At 43.2% G+C, this 26218-nt stretch overlaps 1 protein-coding gene across 2 annotated transcripts; it reads right to left on the bottom strand.

Moving 5' to 3' along the window:
- Positions 1 to 536: 536 nt before the first annotated feature.
- Positions 537 to 25374, bottom strand: SERPINE2 (serpin family E member 2). 2 transcript variants are annotated; one of them, XM_082319182.1, is made up of 10 exons: positions 25327 to 25374; positions 10663 to 10937; positions 9330 to 9449; positions 7932 to 8159; positions 6651 to 6848; positions 3938 to 4136; positions 3685 to 3785; positions 2584 to 2670; positions 1952 to 2035; positions 537 to 1137 (listed from the first exon to the last, which is right to left on the bottom strand). In XM_082319182.1, exons 2-10 carry the CDS (start codon positions 10916 to 10918, stop codon positions 1100 to 1102), a joined length of 1311 nt encoding a protein of 436 aa, XP_082175308.1. In that variant the 5' UTR covers positions 10919 to 10937; positions 25327 to 25374; the 3' UTR covers positions 537 to 1099. The 2 variants fall into 2 exon arrangements, with proteins under 2 accessions (XP_082175308.1, XP_082175309.1); XM_082319183.1 differs by lacking the exon at positions 9330 to 9449.
- Between the last annotated feature and the right edge of the window lie 844 nt (positions 25375 to 26218).

Raw genomic sequence — 26218 nt, 5'->3', positions numbered from 1 at the left:
TTGCAAACAACGAACCATCTGTGACAAGCCAAAGGGATTTACTGCTTATCTTTTGAAGAGTTTTGCACTCAGGCAAGTCCTGCAAGGGGCTGAAGATATGCAAATGTGCATAACCTACACCATAGGGAACAGGAGGAAAGGCCCCAAACATGCATTGAGATGTCCTCACCTGGCAGTTTTAGCAGTAACTTGGGCATAGCAAATACAAAGAGTTTGTTCTTCAGATACTGAACCTATGGGTAATTCTTCCACAGCAGAATGACTTCAGCAGAAAAGGTAATCAGCAGCAGGCAGAAAAAAAGAAAACTACAAATAAACTACCACAACACACACCACACAACAAACAACCTTAAACCCACCCTTCTTTCACCTTCCTTAGAAGGAAGTCTCAAACAAGTACTTCACAGGGCTCTGGACTCAAATATACCCATCAGCACATCCATGACCCACAACATTGACTGTTCATAATGCAGTTTTATTTTTTTCCTTTGTACAAAAACAAATATAAAATTTAAATCCAATAGAAAGTGTATACTAGCAATGACAAGTTTACATTACAATAAGACAGGACAATGCGATGTGTATCTAACACCACATTAGTTTTAAAACTCTCAGTGATACATGCACTATATAAAATAAAAATTGCTAGAACTTTTAATCTATTTCTACCAAGAATATCCAGGTACCAAGATACTCAAGAACCAAAAGTAATCTTGATAGGCGATATCTACAAAATTAGACCTTTTCCACACACAAGAAACCAACATTGATAGAAACGTTTATCATTCTTTGTTAAAATCCTCTCACAAAAGCCATACATAAAATTCTTAGTAGATACAGAAAAAGCTCAAAAGTTTGTTAGCATAGGTAACCATTCAGTAGTTTAGAGAATCTTTTAGACATTTTGAAGAGATACTGTAGCTTTCAATCTGTATTTTTCCCCACAAAGCCAGAACTATGTCGACTCCTGTTTCAAAACCTAGTCAGTGGTTAAAACTAGCTCTTGAGTGAAGTCAAAGAGTAGTGTACAAAATATTTAATAGAACAGGGGTGTGTCACATCAGTCTGTTTACTTCTATGAAGAAAGTCTTCTCCACATTCAAGGTTTGTTTATTTGTCCCATAAACAAGATTGTACCTGAGGGATTAAATGAAAACAAGGATTACCATAGTCTGTAAATACAGTTAAACTTTTCCATGAAAGCATAAAGTCCACAGAGCACAGCCGAGCCACCTCGTCAGAGTCTTGTCTAGCCTCCCTCAAGTTTGCGAACCCAGGGAAGCATGTTTGGATAGGTGACCAGCTCATATTTCTAGAGAGACACAGTTCTGTTGATGCTCTGTGGAGCCTTGGGATGGGGACTGCTGCCAGGAGCCTACTCTTCCCCCAGTACTGGCAGCTACATCTTGTTCCCTACTAGCTAACATACCTATTATCCATGTATCACTGCAAGTAGATGAGTTATTCAAAGTAACTGGGGCATCTCTGCTCTAGGAGAGTCAACCCATACTGCAAAGAAACTACAATTGCCATGTTTGAATACTCACTTCTGCTCACAGCAGGCTGGGGCAACACCCTAGATCCCTAAGGCCCCCATTCAAGCCTTTGCCCTAGCACTATTTTACTGTCCATCAGAAAGCTGTGTCATATTCACCAATTCACTATCAGTTACAGTTCGTTCCTTTCCACTCAGGGGAACTACGAGTATTAAAGACTTCTTTTGTACCTGTGAACCTGCCATGCTTGTTTCTGTTAACCTCACAGCCAATACTTGTATTTTTTCCTGTTCTAAGTTGTATTCCAAATAAAATAAGTTAATATTAAAGGCATAAAAATATACTTCCAGGATGTTTTTTTTTAAAGCAATAGTTATTCAAGGAGCTCCAGTCTTCTTTGGTCTCTGATATTCAACTTCTACGCAAAAAAAAAAGTACATACAAATGCTGCTTACCTGTAGGATTGTGCCGGATGAAAAATACGAACGGCCTGTCTACTATGAACCAAGGAGGGGATGACCTGGCTATTAAAATTGCAGCTTGCAAGAAAGATAAGGTTTAAAGTTAGACAAAGCAAGTACTGCAACACATTATATATTTATCAAAGTGAAGTTTCCCAGTGTATACTAGAAGCTTGCACAGGTAGAGATAAATGCTTAAAACCTATCAAATTAGACATTTAAAGCCACACAGGTCACATATGCTTATAGCAACCATATTAAAAAGACACAACACAAGACCCACAGAAAGCTGAAAGGAAGTCTTGGGTTGTCACCCAAAGGATGTAGTGGCTTAGTCCTCTTTGCCACCTGGATAGCCAGGAACATTACATTGGAGGCCAAAGTGTTAGCTATTAGAAGACACTTCTCTAGAAGTAAGCCTGTTTATACTTTAGAGTATACCAATGGTCTGATCAATATTGGCAAGTTGGGATTTTCCTGAGAAATTACATAAAATCCATCAACTGATCTGATCTGAAGCCAGAGCACATTCCTGCAATGGTCTCAAAGTGGGCTATCTTTGCTTAGTGGTATAGCCTTCTAAAATAGTTTTCCCAAGTCTGACAGTTATCAGTACAGTTGCTTACTTGTTGCTGCAGAAGCTTTGGTTCCATCTTCACTAACTTCAATTTTTGTCTTTTGCAGAACATGGGATACATGAAGACCTTCTGCTCCTGAAAAACCCAAGGAGAACAGCACATTTAGTAAAACTAACTGCAATAGTCCTGAAGTACCTTGCAGCTAGCAGCTACGCTAGCATGGCTAAGAATAATAAAAGCTGCTACAATCCTGCTGAAATCCTGAAGTTGCAGTGAAGACCATCACTGGTAACATCTTTGAATACAGTCATTAAGTTAGTAATTACAAAAAATAGGGAATAACCTATCTTACTCCACCCTCCTCCCTATTTACTAGGTTTTCTTATTTGATGGTTTAAGTTAGAAGTGTTCACTTGCATTTTTAGTTTTAATTAAGCATATTTTTCAGTCATTTGTTATCTGAATTTAAGTTACACTCCCATTTAACTCAATGTTGGGGTGAAAAAAGCACTTAGCAAGACACCTTGCTTTCAGTGAAACACAGGAATTTGTTTTCAAATTAAGCCAGCAGAAGGCAGGCTTTTTTGTTAGATTTCTCTGTAGAAGGTAATCAGGAGTTTAATGGAAACAGAGAACAGAAATAAGATAACATTTTAGAGCCAAGAGTTCAAAAATGTCTACACCCCATTTTCAGATACTAATATTTACAGCTCTGGTTTGGTCCAGTCCCTTAAACTTGGAAATTAGTCCTTGAGCTTTCCTACAGCTCAAGAAAGTCATTAAACACATACTTCAGGGAAAGTTAAGTTAAATACTGCAACTGCAGTATTTGTTACAGTCTAAGGTATGGTATTGTTAGAAGTCCTACCATAGATTTTCAACAATGCTTGAGACCCTCAGGTTGTAATATCAAATTTTAAGAAGCTGACCAACATGATTTACTGCTGTAATGCAAGACAAGGGAGGGAAAAGCCACTGCAGCATTCAATAGAAGCAAGCAGCCATGCTTGGCTGGCAACAAAATAAAACTTAACTCCAATGTCATGGTAACACTTATCCAAGACAAAACAGACAACTGCATTAATAAAACAGCACTTTTAGTGCCAGAAACCATGAATAACGACCACCAATTCCAAAAAAATAACTTACTTGTTATTTTTGCAAAGTTCGCCTTTGACTGGTCAAACATATCTGTAATACCAAGTGCTTTCAGAGGGTCCTTTAAGTCTGTTTCTGCTACTGCTGTAAATCTAGTTGGAACAAACAAACAAAAAAAAAAGAGAGCATCAGTATTATGCAGGAGGTTGCCTTAAGCACTCTGTTTCTCCTGTATCCAAGAAGATATACATATATGACCCCAAAAACATTCCCTGAAGGAGAAATGGATTATATTAGTACTTACTTAGGTAAAATAACCTGCACTCTTTTTGCTACCATGGTCGTCATCCAGCTTCCTATTGTTTTTGTGCTGATGTGGGGAATGATAGCAGACAGTGGCGTTGTGCTTTCAGTAGGCAGAGCAATCAACATACTTATCATTTCGCCATGGTACGGCAATTCAATGATATTATACCATAGCTCATTCGGAGTACTTGTAGTGCCTAAAAAAAATAAGCAAAGCTAATAAGCCTAATTCTTACAGCCTTAAATCTCTATTTTACCTTTAGACATCTAATGCTATAAGAGTCCGTTAGGACAGCTTTGCCCACATCTTCAAACTGACTCTAAAAAGCCACAGACTGCCTGCCTTCCTGCCAGGCAGGCCTTCAAAAGTGGCATGGGCTCTGTACAGATGCTAATTTGACAAAAAGCACAGACAGGATGACACCATGAAGCAAACACTAATTTGAGTTTGATATGCATAGTTTCCCAGACAAACCTCATCAGCCCAGAGTGGCAAGCCGGCTATGTCAGAAATCACCAGGTCTGTGAATCAGCTGGATCTCTACTTCAGATCTCAGCTGTACCAAAACCAACTGAGCACTGAGAAACAAAAAAGCAAGAAAAAGCAGCACTCTCTCTCCAAAATGAAGAAGAAATCTTGTAGACAAGCTCTTTTTCCTCCAAGAGTTATTGGAAGAGCTCCTGTTTGAAGTAGTCTGTTGTATTTACTTCATTTTCTTGCTTAATAAGGATCTTACTAGGAGGCAGTCTTAAGTCCTTCCAGGTAGTGGAGAACAGCCACTTTGAGGCAGTGCAGGAGGCCAATTAGATGAGAAGGAGTGATATAGCAACACCTCTGTGTGTTACAGCAAGTGCCAGGAAGACTGTCTTTGAGCAACCCTCTCCTCCTCCAAGTTCCCTTCGGTTACTGTGGGATTCCTGGCATATGACTGGGAAGCAAACGCTTTTTATAGGAGTTTCAAGTGAAAACTTGCCAGTTTAGCTACAGACAGGGTTTCTGGGAAAGTTCTTGGCTAGCAATAAGATCTTACTATCCTTCCCCTTTCTTCATGTAAGTCTGCACTTGTCAGCCCAAGCTGAAAATCGACATCTTCATTAGATATTTCATCTTGTTGCCAGAACCATGCAACCTGCCTTGACTGAGCTCATATTGCTAGAAAACTGGTAGTATTGCACTTATTTTGCAGGAATTCTGTCATGCTTGGCAGTTTGATTATTTCCTTTTATTATGACAGTGGTTTTCAGACTAGGGCCTACAGATCAAAATACTGGTTGCAGAAGTCAGCTACAGAACAGTAACAAAAGGTAAACTGTCCAAGAGTGAAGTACTACTTTCCTGATCTGCTACGTGCTACTATCGTTACTACTGAGGCATATCAAACAGGAGGGGAGTCCACCTTCACAGTCAACTGATGGGATTTAAGATGCTTAAGAAATTTAAAAGATCCGTTTGCAAGTATAAATAAGATAGAAGCCCTGTGTTAGGATATCCGGAGATACCTAACCTAAAACAAGTCCTAACTCAGCAGTATTTCTCTTGTTCCTTTCTAGCCTCAATAGCTTTCCTAGCTTAAACATAGGCCAACATAATGGAGTTTTTAACCAGCATCAGAATCAAAAGTCAAAAGCCTTTAAGACAAGTCTTGCTAAAGCCCGTCTTAAGTTATGAACTTCTTTCAAACTCCACAGATAAGCAGTATACACTGCAGTAGGCTTCCCCATCTCCCTCAACTCACATTTGCAGCAGTTATCTCAAAGTATTGCATTACATCTGCTTTAATACATGGGTTTGGACCAGAAAGTTACAGCTGTTTACTTCACAAATCTACTAATACTAGTTGAGCACTACTTTAAAAGCACAACGGGTCTTGGTTTTTGGATTTATAGCAAGCTATATTTTAAGGCCTATTTCTCAGACTGTATTTAGCACACATGGAAGCAAGTTCCAGGCAGTGCTGCTCTCTTCTTGGAAGGATGCAACAGAAGATGTCCTTTTATCACGGCTTCAATCTTACTTTGACCAATAAAATCCCCACAGGGCTGCAACGCAGAAGCTCTGAAGTACACTGTCAGTCACATCAAGCTGCTTATGTCAGCTCAGAGTCTCTGATGGAAATCTGGCTGAACCTGCTGAACTTCTTTTCACTTGTGACTCAATTTGAATTTGAGAAGCAGCTTCACACCTTGAGAGAGCATGCCAACATACTAACCCTGTGCTCCTCTGGCTCCCACAGGACTGGGGACTGTGCAAGTCCCATCTCTTTATTATACAGTAAAATATAGATTGATTCTACTCCAATCTTTCTTTCATACACAGCTCATCACCAGATAAACCTCCGGGTTCTGTTTCTATTGGCAATTTTCCTTTATTCTCACCCCTTAAAAAATATGGATTACTTCTTACTGCAAAGCTGAAGTAACATACAAAGTTCTCGGTTTGTGTACTTCAGATTTTCCTTTTTAAAGACAACAGGATAAGGCAAGTACTTTGACAAGATTATTCAACCTTAAGCAACTGTTAAATACCTTGCACAGCAAGCTTATCCATACCTCAGCAGTACAAGATACTTCTGTAACACAAAGCCTCCTACATCAGCTACAATAAGCAATACCATTAAACACCACATGTACAGCAAACTCTTGTTTCAGTTTGAAGGAAAAGAGCAAATTTTACAACCCTTGTTGGTGGTAGTGGAAGTTACTGAACCTACCACAGCGGAAGATCGATAATTGGGACAGCATAGGAACTTGGTAGGTCTTCCCATCAGCTCCATAAAATGGACGTTTCTTTGTATTTTCAGGTCGAAATCGTGATTTCCATAAGCCCTTGAAATATACAGCATTTACTAGAACCAGTCTGGTCAAACTGCCATCAATATCATCTGGAGCTACAACCTGATCAATCATACCTAGAAAAAAATAAAGAAAGTCTGAGTATTTGCTATCATAACACTGGCCAAATGTTCATTAAGAACCTGAAGCACATATTACTTTAGGCTTCTTGATCTGTGAGTGTGCCAGCTCGTCATGGGGCAATACATTTGAGGTTCATAAAGTCAACAGTATTCTTTGTCAAAAACTAAACCTTTGGGATAATTAGAAAGCAAACCTATCTTGCTAATCAATAGACTGATGTTATAACTAACAGGGCCTTACCCTTTCCAGCATGTGAGCAGATCTAAGACTGTTACAGTGGTAACAGTTTCAGCTGAAACACTTCTCCATTCACATGCTGCTTGCAACATTGCTATGCAAAACTGGTGATGTGGTAGAGAAAGAATTTGACAGCCTCATTTCACAAATGCCACATCCAACATCATTATCACACTCCTCACATCTGGGAGGCACTGGTTTTAACTCCAGGAGATACTGAACATGCAGTTCACCTAGACTATGAATATGTTGCAAAACATGATCTCTAGCTTTAGCATATGTAAGCTTGACAACTAGATGACAAGAGGCTTGAACCATGTAGAGTTCTGTCAAGGCAAGTTTAATTAAAAATCTTCCACTAAACATGACTCCTAAGAACATGGCCATTATCTTGCAAGAGTTTAAGGCAGTAAGAGCAAAAGCTGAACTGCTCTACAGCTTTCCACAAGTCTGACTTACTGAGTCAAACATCCGAGTTGCTCGAAAACATCTTTTATGTTTGAGAAAGCATAGCTCCAAGAGAACTCTGCTTGGATTTCTCACCAGTTGTATGAAGGCAAAGAATAGTAGAAACTCCCCTGATCCCATGGGCAGATGGGCACACACACACTATACACATCCCTCAAGGCCACCAGACAGGCACATCTGCTGGGGCAGTGAGACTGCAGATTTCTGGCCCACTAGCTCTAAAACATCACACTAATGCCAGCTTAAAGACAGTTTCCAGCTGCAAGGCAGAGCTCTTTCTACCTCTCCATCTTTTCCCAGTACTTCCATCCAAATCTGAGAGGTTTTGGATACCACCCTGCCATGCACAAAAAGAACTTGCCAATACTCACCCCTTGTTTCATTTTTCACCCATTGATTGATGGAATCACATGCTGCATTTGGGTCCTCAAAGTCCACACTCTTGACACTGCACTGAAACACCTCTTTGTTCCTTGTAACAAAAGGCACTTCCATTTTAAAGCCACTCTTTGCAAACACTGCATTAGCAATTGTAACAATGTCTTTATTCTTTTTTGAGACTATGAGCCTGTTTATCTTCTTTAACGCTTTACCAACTCCTAGTTGGAAAGAACAGCAAGTTTAATTTAGAATAAGATGATGAACAAACAGTTACTTTATATGCAACTATTAACGACATGAAAGGTCAGACATTAAGTGCTGGACCAGAAAAGGAGACCAAAGCAGGCATTCCAAGAGGCCTTCCAAAATACCCATTTCTGATATCTCGTCTGAAGAACACTACTGTTTCCCAGCAAAACATGACCTTCACTGTGATGCCTGCTGCCCCTCTAGCTGTCTGCTCAGAATGCTACAGACAGTGCTAGGGATAATACTGAGGTCCAAGTCTTAGTGTGGAGATACTAACCATGCTGTTCCACAGAACAGACTGTTCCAAAATATATTTCATATCATAAGCTCAGGTCACCTGTCAGTTCTGTGACAGTGACAAAGAAAGTCGAGGGCTCAGCCTGCTCACTCAGAGCCAACAGGTCTGCAGGATTATGCAGGTGGTCTTGAACCTCAGAGCGCAAAGCAAAAGTTGTTTTCATTTACCGGACAATAAAGGAAGCTGTAAGATTTCTATAATAAGGTTCAAGTCAAGTCTTAGTTTCCTCAAAGACTAGGTCCTGGCCTAAATCAGCTACAAGCAGGAGTCAATCCCTTAACACATGAGCTTGCCTTTAAAAAAGGAAAAAGGGAAAGCAGTAGGTTCCAGTGCTTACAGTCAAGATCATTAGGACCTCAAAGCAGCTCCTATCAAGTGCTTGCTAGCTGCTTCACTGTATATGAGAGAAGGCATATGGCAGCACAGAAGAACTGCTATGTTCACCATACCCAGTTCTCCCCGTTGTTATGGCTTATGAATGAAAGCTTGTCTACACAGGGAAGCTATTGCCAGGCAAACAACTTCATGTTCAACTGTTATATTGAACAGGATCCTTGGATAGATTTTTTTTTTTTTTACACAGTTATTAATGGGCTCCCTACGTCCCCCAATACAATTTAGACAGAAACATTTCCATACTGCTTCCTTATGTAGACAAACTTGAGATAAGAGATATGAAGGGAATAAATTAGTTCAGAGTTATTTTCCCAGCTGCATATAAGAAAAAGCCTCAGATGGCTTTGCTGTTTCATGTAACATGAATGCTTTAGCAGTACTGTTTGTATGAATTTCTACATGTTCACTCTCCAATATTATGGGCAAATTCTTTTTGAGAACATACCATAACAGAGGTTCTCAAACTGTATTCTGTGGACCACTGGTGGTCCACGGAGCACTTGCTGGTGGTCCGGGGAGAGCTGGCTGGTCTCATGATGCTGGCTCTCCTCTTTGCTTCCAGCTGCTAAATTGCATTAAAAAACAGCTAAAGATAAATTAAATACTTTCCAACTATTACCTTTCCAAAGAAGCAGTTGCTGCAGTTGCCAAAGGACCGTAAGGTAATCATGAACAAGAGCAGAGTAGATCTGTGCAAAGAGATAGGTAGCACCCCATAACAAGTCTCTGTAACAAGGTACTGGCTACCTTCTAAGGAGTTTGAGAACCTCTGTGTCTCACAGTTAGAACTGGAAAGTCTGCAGGCCAAATAAAACCAGTTGATACGGTGCTTCAAAATTTTTGCAAGCACTTACATTTTGAGCATTCAAATGTTCCTGAAGTTGATTATCCCATGAAGAGTTGATTATCCCATGAAGAGATTTCAATCTACAGCATTTACATCTGAATCTGACAAATGATTTTGCTGTACTTTAAACCCAGAACCAAAACAGCAAAGCAAATGAAGACAGGACAATATGTTATATGACAATACTGCTCAAGATTTAAATGAGCACTTACCTCTTGGAGTGTTTCCTATTTCTGGAAGGAAGGCAGAATGCTGGCACTAAGATGTTAAGTCTTGCTGGCAAACACTCACAAACATACTCAGCATGCAAAGTAAAGCAGCAAGAACCTTCAGCCTACACCCTCTTGAGGGGCAGACATTGGCAGAGGAATATAAACACAGATGCATGCAGTGTCAGGTACAGAAACAGAAACGGCCGTTTCAAGAAGAGGGCACTACAAGAACTACAGGTTCAAGGATCCTGACAGCAGAAACAAATGAACAAAGCTGAAGAGCAAAGTGAAGGTATTAATTGTATGGTTAGAGTTTGCATTGGTTTCAATGTGGTGACAAGAAATATTCTCTTGCCCTGTTATCAAAGGAGTGGCACATCTAAGGACTGTTCAGTACAGCCTGAAATGGGGTACTGCAGCCTTTCTGCAAAGTGCTGGCACTGGACCACCATCCACACTATTCTGGAAAATCAATTTTGGAAGGACAAAAGCAGTTCTAGCCAGGGCCCTGAAGTCATTAACAAAGCCACTTATAAACCAGTTCAAGAATACGTACGTGTCCATACTCCAATTACCAATTAACTTCAAGCATGTCCATTTTGTGCTTTGGTAAACAGTTAATTGGTGTATGATGCAATCTACCACACTTTAAAAGCCATCTCAAAACAGCATGAAGATTCTGACAAAACACACTCAAAACCACCTTAGGAATCACTGACCATTTACACTGTATCTCATCATAGTTGTCAGCTGCTTCTTCGTCTTGCCATCAGCACCCAGCTGCAACACCCCCAGAACTGATGCAATCCCATGAGGAGAAACAACAACATTGTCCTGAGGCTTAGCTTTCACTATCTGATTGAAGACCTGGATTCCAACATCAGAGCTCAGTTCCTCCAGAGGATAAAAACTGAACTGGAAGCATACGGATGTTAAAGTCCCAAGAACAAAGAGAAGTGGGAAGTGCCAGTTCATGATTTCTGGTTGGAGATACCTGTAAGAGAACAAGAGGGGAAAGTTAAGTCAGAAGCACAGCATTTTTATTTTCAACTTAAATTCTTATTTACCTCAAGAGCAGGCAAGTCTTGCACATGCTCCACACACCATCCACAGAGCTCTGGCAATGGGACTCACCTGCATTTTACTGCTACCAGTATTTTAGGTCTAGGGGTTTCCAGAAGCAGAGATAACCATAAAATAGGCAGATATCAGTGACTATATAACAGGACAAAAGCCACCAAGTTGGGAGACTGCCTCCTACCGCACACAAGTTCAGTTAGCTTTGTGTTTCAGTTAAATGGAGTCTGGGCATTCTATTTAAACTGCCCTTTAGGATAAATTAGTGCTAAGAAGCCTTGTGGTATGGTCCTCACCCACTCAGATGTGATGCACAGTACATTTTATAGATGATTTTCTGCAGTGAACAGAAGCACAGATACCTATACAAACAGACCTTCTGTTGTGGGAATTTACACCTGCCTAGAATAATAAGAGTTAGCCACATAACTAGCATTTTCCATGATGGGAATAGAGAGGAAGAATTTTAGATTTTTAAAATGCAAGGTTAAGTTTGGATTTTAGCCTGTACTTTTCCATTTAAGAAAATTCAGCAGCTAACGGGTACAGAAGGAAGTTTACATTCAAAATAGGCCAATCTTCATCTGCAGATCTAACACCTAACAGAACTCAGTATCATTATACCCATGACCTCCTAGGAACTGAGGCACAAGCGGCAGTAACAGTTTGTTCAGGGCCTCTCAGCAACTGATTAGAGAACCAAGCCCAAATCTTAAACACTAGGCACTCTAACTACTAGGCTATATTTCTTCCTCATGGAAGTGTATTCAATCCTCTAAGTACCTGTTTGCCCTAAGAAAAAAGGAACAGTCATGCAATAATCTCCTATTTCATGAAATTAGGTTCCCTGCTCACCCTTGAGAAGTTCAATCACAATATTTTTACTTTAAGACACTTCAGTTGCACAGTTCAAGAGTCCCTACTTCCACTTTCAGACCAACAGGCGAGCCCACTGAGCTACCTTGGTGCTCCAACAGCATACTTAGGTGTTAAGTCTCTCAGACACGCTGTGGAGTCAACTAGTTCCCTAGTTCACTGAAGGCTAATCAGGCTGCAGAAGGTATACAACTGATTAAAATGTCATTTGCATACTACATGCAAAAAAAAAAAAAGGGTCTCCCCTCCCCTGGAGCCCTCTGCTCAGCATTGCACACTTGCTCTTCTGGCTCCAGCAGTCCCCGAGCTGGAGGCCGGCAGAGACGCAGCATTCAGGCGGGGAGAGCGTTTCGGCTGAGGCGTTATTCACAGCGGCCTCCCACTCACACGAAAGGGCGTACTGCACCAAGGAGCTCTGCCATTGCACAGCCTACCTACGCTGCCAAGTTCAAACCATGCTGGAGCACTTGATTACCAGAAAACCAGCTGGTGTTTGTACAGATTCATTTAATCATCTTTTAATAGCATGTACTTTAACTGTGCTAAAACACTTGAACATAACAAATACAGCATTTCCACTTTCTTCTACACCATTTCAGGGGGACAGAATTGCCTTTGTCAAAGTTTGCTGTTGCAGCATAGAATAAACCAAATGCTGAACAAGAAGTAACACAGGAGTTGAGACATCTTTCTCCCCCCAACCCAACTGTTAGTATAGCTGTGACCAGGGGAACCTGTTGGACTGATTTAAGTTATGCAAGAAAAAGTGAAAATGTTGTCCAACAAAGCAGGTTAACAGCCCGCCCACTAATTAAGTCTTTCCCATCAACCTACCATTCCCCCAAGCAGTTTTGGAGTCACTGAAGTACAATTCCTTCCAAAGGAGCTCCATACCAGCCATCAACTGGCACTGCTCAAACTTAGTCTGAAAACTAGACTAGATTTGGCCGGCTGCAGCTGAGACTTGGAGGAGGAAAACCCAAATGCCATCTGACCCCCCTGAAGTGGGCTACCAGAATCACTTCCTAGATTTGTCCTGCAGCCCACACCAGTGGCTACAGCGGGAAGCGGTCGCAGGCAGGACCAGCAGCCTGACAGGGACAGTGAACACGTACTTTTTTATTAAAAATGTTAAGGAATATTCTTAAGTGTTCTTTGATACTAGCACAAACCAACCACCTGAAAACTCTAGTTTTGTTCTTTGGGGGAAGGCTTCCCTCTCTCACAGGCAGCAGCTCTACACCGATGGCAATGCTGCCTTGCAGGAGGCAAGCGTGGCTTGCCACTCCAAGAGAACCTAGGTTTTGGGTTTAAGGGTTTTCTTTGGTGGTTTGGTGACCATATCTTCTCCCTACCTGGAAACCCAAGGGGCAGTTTAAACAAAAATTCTTAATTCCAATATTAATCAGACTTTTACCTTTACTTAGTACCTTGGCAAAAAAACAAAAACAAAAAACCCTTAAAAAACACACACAAAATCCCAAAACTATTAGAGATTTTAGTAGATGCAGTTACAAGCAAGCAAACAGTTAACATTGGTGCAATACAGCCTGTCCCATATAGTGATGGAGGCCAGGAATAGTGACAGACAACGCAATCACAGAGCACACAATTTGAGCTGTAATTTGAAAAACCCTGCTTTTGATCAAGGCAGCTCCACCTGATCCAGCCAGCAAACTAGAAAAGATTGGGCTATTTTGAGCATATCTACCCTTGACACATTACCGTGCCAGAAGTGTATTATGAGGGCAAAGACAGGAGTAACACTTCTATAAAACCAAATAAAACAAGGTATCATTGTCATTTATGTACTGCATCTGCACAAGCCTAATAGAAGTCAGACATTTCTCTTCTTTGCCTTTACCACAACATATTGCAAGTCCCAAGTTTTCTACTTCACTGGTGACAGCCCCTGCCAGACTCAGGGTGACAGCTACCAACAGCCTTACATTTTCCCCATGACACGTGTGTGAAGCCTTGTCAAAACAACCTGACTCTGCTCCTGAGGCCACTGCTGCATGATTTTGTTTTAGCTTTTTTTGTTTCAGGGAAAAACTATTACCTCCTGCACCTGGATTTCCCCAGAGGTCTCCATGCTTGCCTAACCTCCCCCTCCTGCTACAGCATTAGGGCAGGCTGGTCTCCGTTTCGGAGCACAGTATCTAGCAGATACCTACTCAGTAAGTGAAACAAAGTCGCGCAGTGCTCTGCACACGGGAAAAGAGTAAAACCACTTTTCAGCACTACAGAGCAGTCACTTCTTGGCCCTGCCATGCCCATTGCATATCTTAACCAGCTAACTGAGGAGCTCATTTCATCTCCAAGCAGAAGCAGCATTCATGTTATTAATGCTTCTGGCACACATTTCAATATATTCAACTTCTATGCAGTTCAATAACAAGAAGTGTATTTGCATATCCTGAAACAAAGAAACAGCTTAAGTACAGTGCAAGGAGAAAAAAATCCAAAAGGATGTAGGATGTGTAGGATGGAAAACAGTTGACCTGCGATACAGAATACCAACAAGCTTTCAACGAGCTTTCATAATGCTGAAGCTAAAAACTTAGTGATAGTTAAATTTGAATCTAATGCTTCAGAAAGCCAAACAAAAATACAAGCTAGGCATTTCTTTGCCTCTGACCTTTATATTTTTACAAAGTTAGCTGAGAAGGAGGAAGGTGCATAAGCAAATTCATTTACATAAATGTGGGTTTTTGAAAGATGATGGACTAAAAAAAGAACCCCTCTTCAAGGTAGGCTGCCCACTTCTTAGATTGAGAACTTAAAGGACAACATCCCACAACTTAAGCTTCTAAACAAGCAATGGAAATACTGACACTGACCCAAAGAAATGCATCTAGAGAATAATAAAAACAAAAAGCAAATTTAATTTGTTACACGAATTCAGTTCTTAACCCTAATGTTAAAGTTTCTGAACAAAAGAGATGACAGTGTCATGCATTCAGCTGTATGAGGGATACCTTGTCCACAGCAAGCGTACCGAGAACTCCATTTCTCCACCTGCCTCACTGAACTGCACCACACCAAGTCCTGTACATCTGCTACGTTAGTAGTTACTACCCATAATAACTGCAGAGCCTAGTTTAAGCCACTGTGTATTTTTAGACAAGTAGTCCAGCCAGGCACAGAGCTCTGGGGAAGGCAGGAGAGGAACACTGCAGCATGCACTGGTAGTTTTGTGTTGTTTCATGACAGATGACGAAATGTCTTCAGGCTACCAATATCCAGATGACCTCAGCCTCTAGCCGGTGTTGCAAACACTAACCCTCATACATACTAGGCAGCATAGTCAACTCCCACTAGGCTCAGCTATTCAGATCACCCACGTAATGCATAGTTGAAGTTATTATGGAAGTATTTACGTCAACGAAGAGGACACGATGCTTTCGGCCTGCATTTACAGAATGCTTGGTACAAAAGCAATCTGAATCTGAATTCTCTCCGTGCCAGGAGGCACACAAGGCGCAAACATCGTTCTTCCACTTCGGTCGGTCTGCGGCTGCGTGCTCTGGAGTCCCAAGGGCCACAGCGCAGTCTTCTGTTGGTTTTTTTTCCTCAAGACATGACCGATCCAGTTCCATCTCCTCCTCCTCACTTCATTACCGATTTTCTCCATCTCCGAGTTGATGCTCGTCGTTTCTGCAACTTTTTATTTTTATTTTTTTTCCCCGGGAGGAGGTAGTTGGCCTCCTGCCCAACCCCCATGACTTGGAGGGCCAGTGGTTTTTCTGTCAGGGTGGCCTTCCCTTAGGCTGCGTTGGTTCGCGGCACCTTCTTCAATTTTATCCGGTGCACCCTCCAGAGAGGGATCCCCTATCCACCACCCAGGGGACGCCCCTTCTAGCCGTGCAGCCCCAGCCAAAGGGTACAAAAGCAAAGTTACACTAATACAGTTTGATCTGTGTCTAGGAAGGCATTTGGTGGAGCAGGGAGAAGTTACGTCCTCAGCCACAAAAAGCTGCTGAGCATGGAGATCCTCCTACAGGAAAGAACTAGCTTAGGAAGGTCTTCGTTTTCAGAGAGCCAGACCGAGCTGCTGCACTCTTCCTAAGAGGCAGAGAAGTTAGTTTGGTTCAAGATCACAGGCAAAAACACAAGCTGAAAAAATACCTAGATGTTAAATTTAAGTTGGAGGAAAGACCTGCCCCAGAGAGCCTGAAGAACACTTCGAAGTGAACTGAGGAAGAAACAGCAAACTGGACATAGATTTTTAGGTATCTGTACCAACTGCATATGTATGTTAGTATACTACGAGACACCTCCAAGCATTTATTTTGAAGCCCGACTTCAACAGCAATAAGGTATAACCCAAAAGGCACATTCTTGCAGCTGCAAGACAGATCCTGCAGTTTCTTTAAAGACACATCAAGCATAAGGAAGTTTAGACACCAGACTTCACTCTATAACCAAAACAGCAGCAGGCACAGGTAAACAGAGTAGAACTAAGAAGCAGGGTCTCACAGCATTGCTGGTCTCACCATATTGACCCCAAAAAGCTCAGGGCCCCTGAGCCCACATGGCAGGCACTGGGCAGCCTGTGTGCCCAGAGAAACTCGGCTTGGGACAAAACATTTGGGAACTTCTCCAAGTTTGAGATGTTGATGCTTCCTTGTCTGTGCCATCTGTGCTACTAATTTAAAAGTCTTATTTCAACTGACATGCAAGCTCAAAGAGAGCAGTTTCACTTCAGGCATTTAACTAACTCTCTCCAGGACTGAATAAATACTCAACCAGACTTGTTAACAGTCATTTAAGGAGCTGGCTGAGCACATAGCAATTGTTTCTCCAAAGCAATGAGACCACTCTGGTTGCATTGGGAAGGTCACATGCTGGGTCTTGTTTTTCAGATGATGCACACTTGGCAGCATATTAAAACACTCAAGCCTGTTGGTAGGCTTCTCCTCCCCCTCACAGGTGGTCACAACTCCCCTTCTGCCTAAGCCTCTTACATCCTGAAGTCTTCAACTTCAGTATCCTCTCCTACTATGCTGCTTGGCCTCTGCTACATCTAAACATGCTTTCAGGTTTGGAGCAGCAGTACCCACAGTCTGAATGCAGGCGAGTTCAGAAGTGGCTTCTTCCACAACAGACTGAAATGTTTCACCTTCCTCCAGGTTTTCTGGTACGTCCTGAACATTGGCTCTTCCCTTTTGTCTAACAACTCTTTCCACTGCTTCCTGCTTTAAAGAAGTGAGAAAAAACCCACAGACATCCCCATAGATTACAAAAGTAAAAGCCACATTATATCAATGTGTCAGGTCACATGAAACATATCTAACACAACAAAACAGATTTTTATTACTCAATACCTGGAGGGTGTAGTATAGGCAGAGCATTACTAAGAAAGCATGATTGCTAGCTTTTAAACAGCTCAGTACTTACATTGCTCTGAAGAGGAATAAGTTACTGTGCACACGAGATAAACAACTTGTACACAGAGATAAGCTGGAAGTTTTTTTAAAAAACATTTTTTATGTCAAGATATGAGTCTGACTTCAGGCACTACAGCCAGTGTTGCACACAAGTGCAAAGAGCATGGTACTGGTTCTGACGCTTTCCTCTTTCAACCTTAATCCTTTCTCTGCTATTTCTAATTCTCTCAGTTTGTTACTGCATTTGTGTCTGTTTCAAGATGGACTGTCTCCACCTGGAACGCCTCCCTTTCAGCTGTGTCCAACCAGCCTTCCCTGCCAAGGGGGAATTTCCCAGCAGAGCACTGGCTTGTAAAAGTGGCTGGCCCTAGACAGGAACCACCTCTTTGTCCAAGCACAGCTCCCACATGAGCAGAAAGCTAGAGTTTAGTGCTTCTTTATGAACAGCCCTGACCACCACTTCTTGGGAGCTTCCATTTAGCATGAAGAACAGACAGGCAAGCTCCATTTAAAGTTTTCTGTAGCCTCATGACTAGTGTTTCCTGTTCATAAGCCAGACTGATTTTTTCACCTGTGTGTCTTCTACAGGATTTGGTGGTAGTTCATGGTAGTTCACTGCATGTGAAATCAGTCTTTGTAAAGTTGACCAGAGACAGCTTTTGATTTCACCACTTAGTTGTAACCATACTACAACTACACAAGCACTATCCAGAGTTTCAAGAACACAGATAGGCATTTATGTATCATTTGCTTTTACTTCTATCCCTCATTTACAGGTAATTAAAAAACCCAACTTGAGCTCTGCTTCATTGCCCCATCCTTGGAAACATTCAAAGCCAGGCTGGATGGGGCTCTGAGCAACCTGATCTGGTTGTAGATGTCCCTGCCAATTGCAGGGGGGATGGACGAGATGACCTTTAAAGGTCCCTTCCATCCCAAAGCATCCTATGATTCTGTAATTCATGAAGCAAATACAGAATTTGCTGATACCACAGGGCAGGGGGCTTATGGAGACAATTCCGGGACTTTACAGTTCCACCACCATTTTCAAGTTTTATCTGTATTCTCTCATTACTGCAGGCTCAACAACTATTGTTACAGTTTCTATGTGTTATTTACTCCTGTATTTAAAGCAGAGTTTCCACAGCCTCCTCTAAGATCTGTTATCAAGTCTTACAGTATCAGGAAGATTAAAGAGAATTATGTTTTCAATTTACTGGTGTCCCTTTACTAAAGAAGTGGTTTTGTTGATCTCAAGTTCTTGATGCAATGTGGTTATTTTAACATAATGAAGAAACAGCATGGGACAGTCAGCCCATCATGACTAATGCTGCAGAACCTGTTTTCCAAAAAGATGGCAGCACAGTAGTGTTTCACAACATGGCACTGAGGCTATACCCTCTTGCTCCAGATTCACCACAGTAGAGGGAATGATGGTTCAATGATTAAAGCATTAGCCTAAAACTTAGCAGCAGGTTCATAACCCAGGCTCCCATTGTGAAGTTTTTGTGGAAGAAAAGGCTCATGGAACCACAGTTCCCACATTTACTGTACATTAACTATGCAAGTACAGGCTCATTAAGAACCACAGGCAAACATACAGGATTGCAAGCTTCCATTAATAAGGTACAGGGTATTAACTCTTTGGTAATGGGCTACATAAGTACAGATTTATGAAGTAACTCCACAAGGTGCTGGACTAACAACAGCTGGTGTCTTACCAACTCATGTCCCTCACCACCACCTTTACCTTAACCCCCACTTCTGCTGTAGTATTTGGCCTTCTTTTCTTCCTTAAAGACCATTAAAGGGAAACCCAGTACCTTTATTCATTTTCATTTGTTGCAGGACTCATCTCATACCAGGACTCTTGCACCTCTATACCCCTGCAGAGCCACCTGAAACTTCCTCCTCCTCTCCCCAGGTACATTTTAATCTGCTGGCCAGTGACACATACCCCATCTCCCGCACATGCCAGGCTGAGAGAGTAGAAATAGCCTTGTGGAGATGGCTCCATGGCCACTTTGAGACTGCATGGAGACTTGTGCTTGGAGCAGATTGAACATCGAGAACTTCCCAGTACACATCCTTCTTCAGAAGGGTTAACATACTAATATCTTTAATACTCAGACCTAGAGAACTGTCAAGCAAAGAAAAAATCTTTGCAAAAAAATAACAAACACTAAAGACCTAGAATCAAGTCCTCAAACCAATAGTGAAAATTTCAGTAGAGGTTTGACAAGGCATGCGAGTTGCTGCAGAGTAGAAGACAGATGATTGTTTGCCTTCAGATTCTACACCTTTTAGGTTTAGTTTACTCTACAAAAGAAGTGCTTGTATTTCCGATTAAACAACACTCTACAAAGCCCAGTTTCCATCAATCCACACCCTATGGTTCAGTCTGGGTTTACAGCACTACTGAAGTAGTGAATTTCTATGGAGCAATAATATTTTTTATACTCCTGGGAAGCTAAGAGAGATGGCAGGACATATCAGCCACGTGATATCTAACCTATACATAGGCTTTGGTTAGATATCATGTGGCTGATATGTATTTGTATTGTAAAGCATTTGTATCTAGGGAATACTACCATCTGACAAAATACTTGGAGATATCAGTAGCACTGTTCTAGTCATTAACTCCACTTGTGGTTGGAGATCTGCAGTGATAGGTGACTAGCCTTTTATTTATTAATCATATTGTACAATATTTATAATCAACAGCTTCCTATTTGCAAGTGAATTTAGAAACCCTGTTCTCATCTGAAATATTAGATAACAAATCTAACTCTTAAAGTGTAATATAGCCAAGGATTAAAGTTATTAATATTGAAGATAAAAAAAGATCTATTTTCTATCAGCATCACTGAAACAGACTTAAGCTCACAGAAACATCAGATACTAGTTTTCTAGTAGCCTTTCCTCAACTATTTTAGAACTAGCTTAATTGTTACCAAAAAAGGATAAAAATACTTACTTTTTTTTTTACAGCATATAGACATTTACTTGTATTCATCTTTTTCCCCTCCCTAGCTTCAGAAGCACAACCAGCCAACCACAAAAGCATCAGAGGTCACAGATGCTGTAAGGATGCAGGAATCACACCCAGTAAGGATGAGGGAACAAAGCACTGTGCTGGGAACCCTAACTGTATACTCAGATAGACACCTCCTCAGTCATCTGCAAGAAGACTTACATTAACCAGTTAATAAGAGAATTAACAGCTATTTAGAAGACCTGTATTTAAGAAGACATGCTCTTTTCATTAATCTGACCTCACCTCCAATTAATCCCACTGGTTTTACTACAGGTTTCTGGAAAGGCAAGACTTAAATTTCTGTAGAAAAAAAGGGACAACTGAATATGAACTGTGCACAAGAATCCTGCAAGAGCAGGTCATGACCTGCTATATTAAACCATCTGATTCAGTTCAGATTGAAAGTTTGTAGGCTGAGTTGTGAGCTGCGTTGGCCGAGAAGCCTCCGCACAGTCCGTCGCTATTTCTGTAACACAGATGACGAACCTCAGCAGAGGAAGTAGGCAATTAGCTGGGAAAGCAGCCTCTTAAGCTGAGCTGCCAGAGCAGCTGGAGGCCTCAAGCTTGCTTCATTGCTGAGAAAGCTACATGAACTACTCCTTCTGGAAGAGGAAGGTATATAGCAAGATGAGACATATATAGCTAACAGATAAATCCACCAACTTCTACCTAGGATTTCTTAGGTTGCTTAAGGATGTAAAGTAATAAGATAACAGAATGGAAGAACAAAAGTTAGAGGTACATTCAGTTCTCCTCTTGTTTTTGTACCTATGACCTGTCAGAGCCAATGACAGAGACTGCCCCTCTCCTATTAGAACAAAACAAGAAACCTCAAAAACCACTCACAACCTTTGGCCCACAGAAGCTGGCAGTTCAGACCAGATGACAGCCATCTCAGAAGCAGTGAGGACCACCACTAAATATCACAACATGCCCTTCTGCAGAAATACACACTTGAAGTTCACATTGTTAAATAATAAGAAAAGCATTTAAGAAGAAAAAGCTTGGTCAAAGCTACATAGCTGATGAACATGAATTCTTATCATCTGCATATCAGCTGAACTAAGAGAGCCAAGATGTGCCAACATTTCTCAATACTGCTGCTGAAAACCCCAGTGTGATTTACAACTGTAGCTTACAGTCTGTTGACAACTAATTTCTCACAAACAAACAGTTTCTACCTGCATGCTGAGGCCACTACATATACACAGCCTAGAGCAGGAGCCTTCAGTTCAGAACACACTGGTAATCAGTCTTGATGTCTTCCATAGTTGCTCTCATGGTCCTAAGACACTAAAAAGAACTTCAGGCTGCTGTTTCTAAAGCCCAGGAAGAGAACAGGAGGCTGCCCGAAGCACATGGTTTACATCATGTTGCTGAGTATGGTCAGCAAGACTGAGATTTCCACCATGGGGAGATCAATCCACAAGATGAACATGCTTTCATACTTAAACCACTTTGTGGCATATTTATCAGACCCCAGCATGAGTCACCTCCTGATTTCAGCCTGGAAATATAAGCAAAACCAGCTTTCTGGCTATTAAAGGTGAACACCAGACCACAGACAAGATACAGTAGCTGCCAAAACTCATGTGTTTCCACAGACACTGCTCAAGAAGAGGTGCTAAAGGATAAATAAAGCATTTCAGCTAGTATTTAAGTGTATTTCAAGGCCATGACAAACAACTCGAGAAACTATGGCTCATACTAGCATTATCACTAAAATTGCCCCATCCTCTTCCTGTCCATGATCACTGGCTCAAACTTCAGCAGTGACCTCCACTGTGCTTGCAGAAGCATTCATGTAGTTGAGTAGTGAACGAGATTCTACTACTAAAGAGGAGACAGAAAAAAAGCACACCACAGGACAGCTTTTTTCCATAGCATGCCAGCCTAAACATTTGTGTAGATACAGCTATAGAATGCTACCACCTTTATTTTCATCTATTTCACTTCTCACCCCATTGTTTTAGCCATTGCAGAGGAAACATACCTTAACATGCACATGGTTGCACATATTCAGCTTTCTCATATTTTCACACACAGAAGCTATTTACATCAATAAAAAACCTTTTCATATTTTCATAGTTCTTTAATTTACACTGTTAACCTTTAATTCATATGTAGGTGATTGGCTACTCCATGCTACCTGCTCTCCAACACTAGAGAGGCAATTCTTTCTATCGCTCTCCTTATTCAAAAGTTGTTTATGGTTAGTATAGGTGCACTGAATTACACAGTACTTACAGGCTAATACTTTGCTGTAAAACACGATTTGTAAGTTATGTCACAGGCAATTGGGAGGATGCCTGGAGGCGTGCAAAGATGACTGCATCCAGCAACACTTTAAACATTAGTGATGATTAATCTGTCTTTTCCCTGTCTTCCCATGTATAAAACCTTTGACCCTAAAGAATAGTAGAATCCAGTTAACAGACCAACTAACTGGAAGTGTTCTGATGATTAGGCTGGATTTCCCCCTAATTAATATTACAAAAGCATGCTCTCTCATGCATGTTTGTGATTAAGCAATCCAAGCGGTCCAGAAAACCCTAACTCCGGCTTCCAAGAAAAACCTTCCACTGAGCCTCAGCTTTTTCAAGCATGAGCACTGCAGTTGCCCAGCAAGAATCAAAAGCTGCAACCGGCTGCATGAGGCAGGTAGCTACTGAGCCCACCACCACCAAAGCAACACAAATCTCTAGCCAGAGCTCCCTCTGAACTATTCCCTTGCTGTAGATGTACACAGTTTATATGCACCTCCATTTTAATTCCTAGCAATAAGGTGAGGCTGTTTTTATACACACACACACACTTCAATCTAGTCTAAAACTGCCTAGTGCAACTTACTGGGCTCACTGCTTGACATTTTTCTGCCTAACAGTGTGCTGTTAAGAAGCTTTAGAACTGGAACACATTTCTGGCTGTGCAATTTAGAGACCCACACTAAAAGTCTCCGCATGCCACTAAGACATGCTATGCTCCTGGTTGTCAATGACAACACCAAACAGAAGCTTCAACACTTCTGTACACACCTTGAGACAAAATCCACTGCAGATTTCTATTGTTTTCTTTTTTGTACTGACATGAGTTTGTATCACCTCCCACAGGAGGTATATAGCGTTACATACAGACAGCTGTCTATAGTGATGGCCGTAACACCATCCAAAGCAAAGAGGAGTTTTTGTAACATCCTGATACCTAGGTAGCAGATGCAAGGGTAATGTCCAGATAAGCAGCTTTTCAGCATCTTAAGAGCACTGACAAAATTTGCAGACAGGTTGTCCGACATACAACTTGTCCATAATTGTAAAGAAGCTGTGGACTAGCATTCATTGCTCAAAGTTTACTCCTGTGCCAAAGAGCTGCTATTCTCACAGATTTAATCACACCCCATAAAATGCTAGAATTCCAAGCTAGCACATCTTATATGTATTTGAATCAATCTACTTAATCATTCTGCCTTTTTATTTGCATTGGTCTTCACCTCACATGCTTTAACGACTCATCTGATCACTCAGCAAGCATGCAGCTGCTTTTCACTTTGCTCATGGATTTCCACAGCTTCTCCCCTTTTTCAAAGCTACACGACAGTACAGCTGCTTACACCTACGTATGTTTTGTGAATAGTCCCTACAAAACCAGGTTTCTAATGAATTCCTGTGGAGAGCAGGGGGTAAGACATTACTAAATGTTCACACAAGAGAAAGTGAAGGGAGAAGTCATTTTTCAGTGCAGTAAAAAAAAAAAAAAATCAGTCTACCAGGTTTCTCTTTCAGGAAGTTGCCCAAGAATGAAATTAAAACCACAAAAACCAAACCATGTTTCAGAATCATATGCAGACATGAGAAAGGGCAAGAGAAATAAATCATACTGAGGCCTCTAATCCATAAGCAGACATTCTCGAGTTTTAAAGGAAATCTGACATTTTAACACCTAGTGTTAGCACAATGGTATCTCCAAAGGTTTTATTTCTCTGTGAAGATCCTCCTGCGTTGCACAACACTGAGCCAAGACATTGAACACCATTTTAACCAGGAGACAAAAGACTCTCTCCTGAGGTGTACTTTGCATTTCCAAATCCTCCCAGAACTCAGTACATGAAGCACACTCCCACATTATTCAAAAGGGAGCCAAAATAAGAGTTTTAGCTAACCAGTTCTCTGCTTCAACACACAATTTGATGCCACCAGCACTATCCAAATCCTGTTTCAATAACAGAACATATACACCCTTTCCTCCCCAAACTGCAGTGGCTGTAAATACTTCTCTCCTATTTCTCTATCACTCGTTATGTAAAGAAAATCTCAGTTACTAACTGAATTATGATTTTTTTTTTCTTTAGTACAAGACAAGCAAGCTCTCTCTCATAGCAGACAGGAGACAGTAATGAAGTGACCAACTTCCAGTTTTCAAGCTGTTACGATGAAGCCGATGCTGGGGAAGTGCCACCCTCTCGCACCCGTGAGGGGAGCGGGCTCCCGCGCTGGCCCAGGGACGCGGCGGCGGCCCGGCCGCTTCCCGGGGCGGCGGGGACGCGGGACGGAGCCGGCGGCAGCGGGGAGCAGGCGCGGGCAGAGCGCGGGGCTGCCAGCCTGGAAACCCACTTCTCGGGGGGGGGGGGGGGGGGGGAACCTCCTTGCTTTCAAAAACCCACCAAGAAGAAGAAGAAACTCACCACGCCAGAAGCACCCACTCACGCCACAGCGCCCACGCATCCGGCGCCGGGAAACTTGTGGGAGCAGGTAACAGGCAAAGCACACCGCGGAGCCCGCCGGCACCCAGGCTAACGCGCCCGGACCAACCATTTGCGGCCAGCGGCCTCCGGGTTGTCAACAGGGAAACTTCGGCTCCCCCGCGCCCCGCGGAGCCGCACGCCGCCCCGGTCCCCGTCCCCCTCCTCCGGGCGCCGAGCGGCTGCCGCGGGCCCTCCAGCCTGCCCCGTGTCCTCCTCCACCCCCGCGGCGGCTCGGCGCCGGGGCCAGCCGGCCCTCGCTCACCTCCCCTCGGCGGCTCTCAGCCCGGTCCCGCCGCAGCAGCCGCTGTACCGCGCCACTCGGCCGGAGCGCGGCGGCGCCCGGTGTTTATAGGGCCCGCGGCCCGCCCCGCCCCGCCCCGCCCGCCCCTCCGCCGAGCCCCGCGGCCGCCCGCTCCGGGGCAGAGCTGCCCGCGGCCGCCGCTGCCGAGCGGGGCGGGATGAAGCGCAGCGACGGGAAGCGTCGGCCCGGCCCCGAGCCCGCCGGAGGGGAGGGAGCCGCCCGGCCTGCCCGCGGTGTGCCGGGCCGCAGGCCGACGGCGCGGCGGTGCCCCGTGGCGCCTGTGGCACCGTAGGGCCCGTCGTGCTGCGCACGGCCGGCTGCGTCCCCTCGCTCCGCACCCGTCCACCAGCGCGCCTGTGCCCCTGCCCCAGCCGCCCCGGGGTCCCTGCCGAGCCCCACCGGCAGCTCTCGCCCCTCTGCCTGGGGCGCGGGGAGAGGCGCCGGCCGCGGCGGGGAGAAGGGGAAGCGGCGGCAGCTGTTGTGGTGCCCACGGGGGCAAGGCCCAGCCCGGCAGGGCCGCTGGGGGAGCAGGGGTTGGTGAGGGGACGGAGGCCGCCGAGGCCAAAGGCTGCAACGTCCCCTGACTCCACGAGGCCCCTACCTGGCAGCGGCGTTGTGGGAGATTCGAGGATGTTGGCCAAAGGGGCACCTCCTCTCGCGCCCTGGCCACCTTGCATGCTGCCCACGGCCGGGGCCGCCGCGCCCCTGTCCTCTAGCAGCGGGGACGCGGAAACGTGTGCCAGCGGCCTGGGACCTCGATCCCTCGTATGGCGCTGGGGTTGTGCTCTTCACAAACCATGTAAGGGGGGATTGGAGGGAGGTGAGCTACCGCTCCAGCGTAACGGCACGGGCA

The sequence above is a fragment of the Platalea leucorodia genome (assembly GCF_965183815.1).
Source record: "Platalea leucorodia genome assembly, chromosome: 8".
In the NCBI taxonomy this organism is placed as follows: domain Eukaryota; kingdom Metazoa; phylum Chordata; class Aves; order Pelecaniformes; family Threskiornithidae; genus Platalea; species Platalea leucorodia.
The sequence above is the reverse complement of the archived record's forward strand: the minus strand, read 5'-3'. Positions and strand labels throughout refer to the sequence as shown.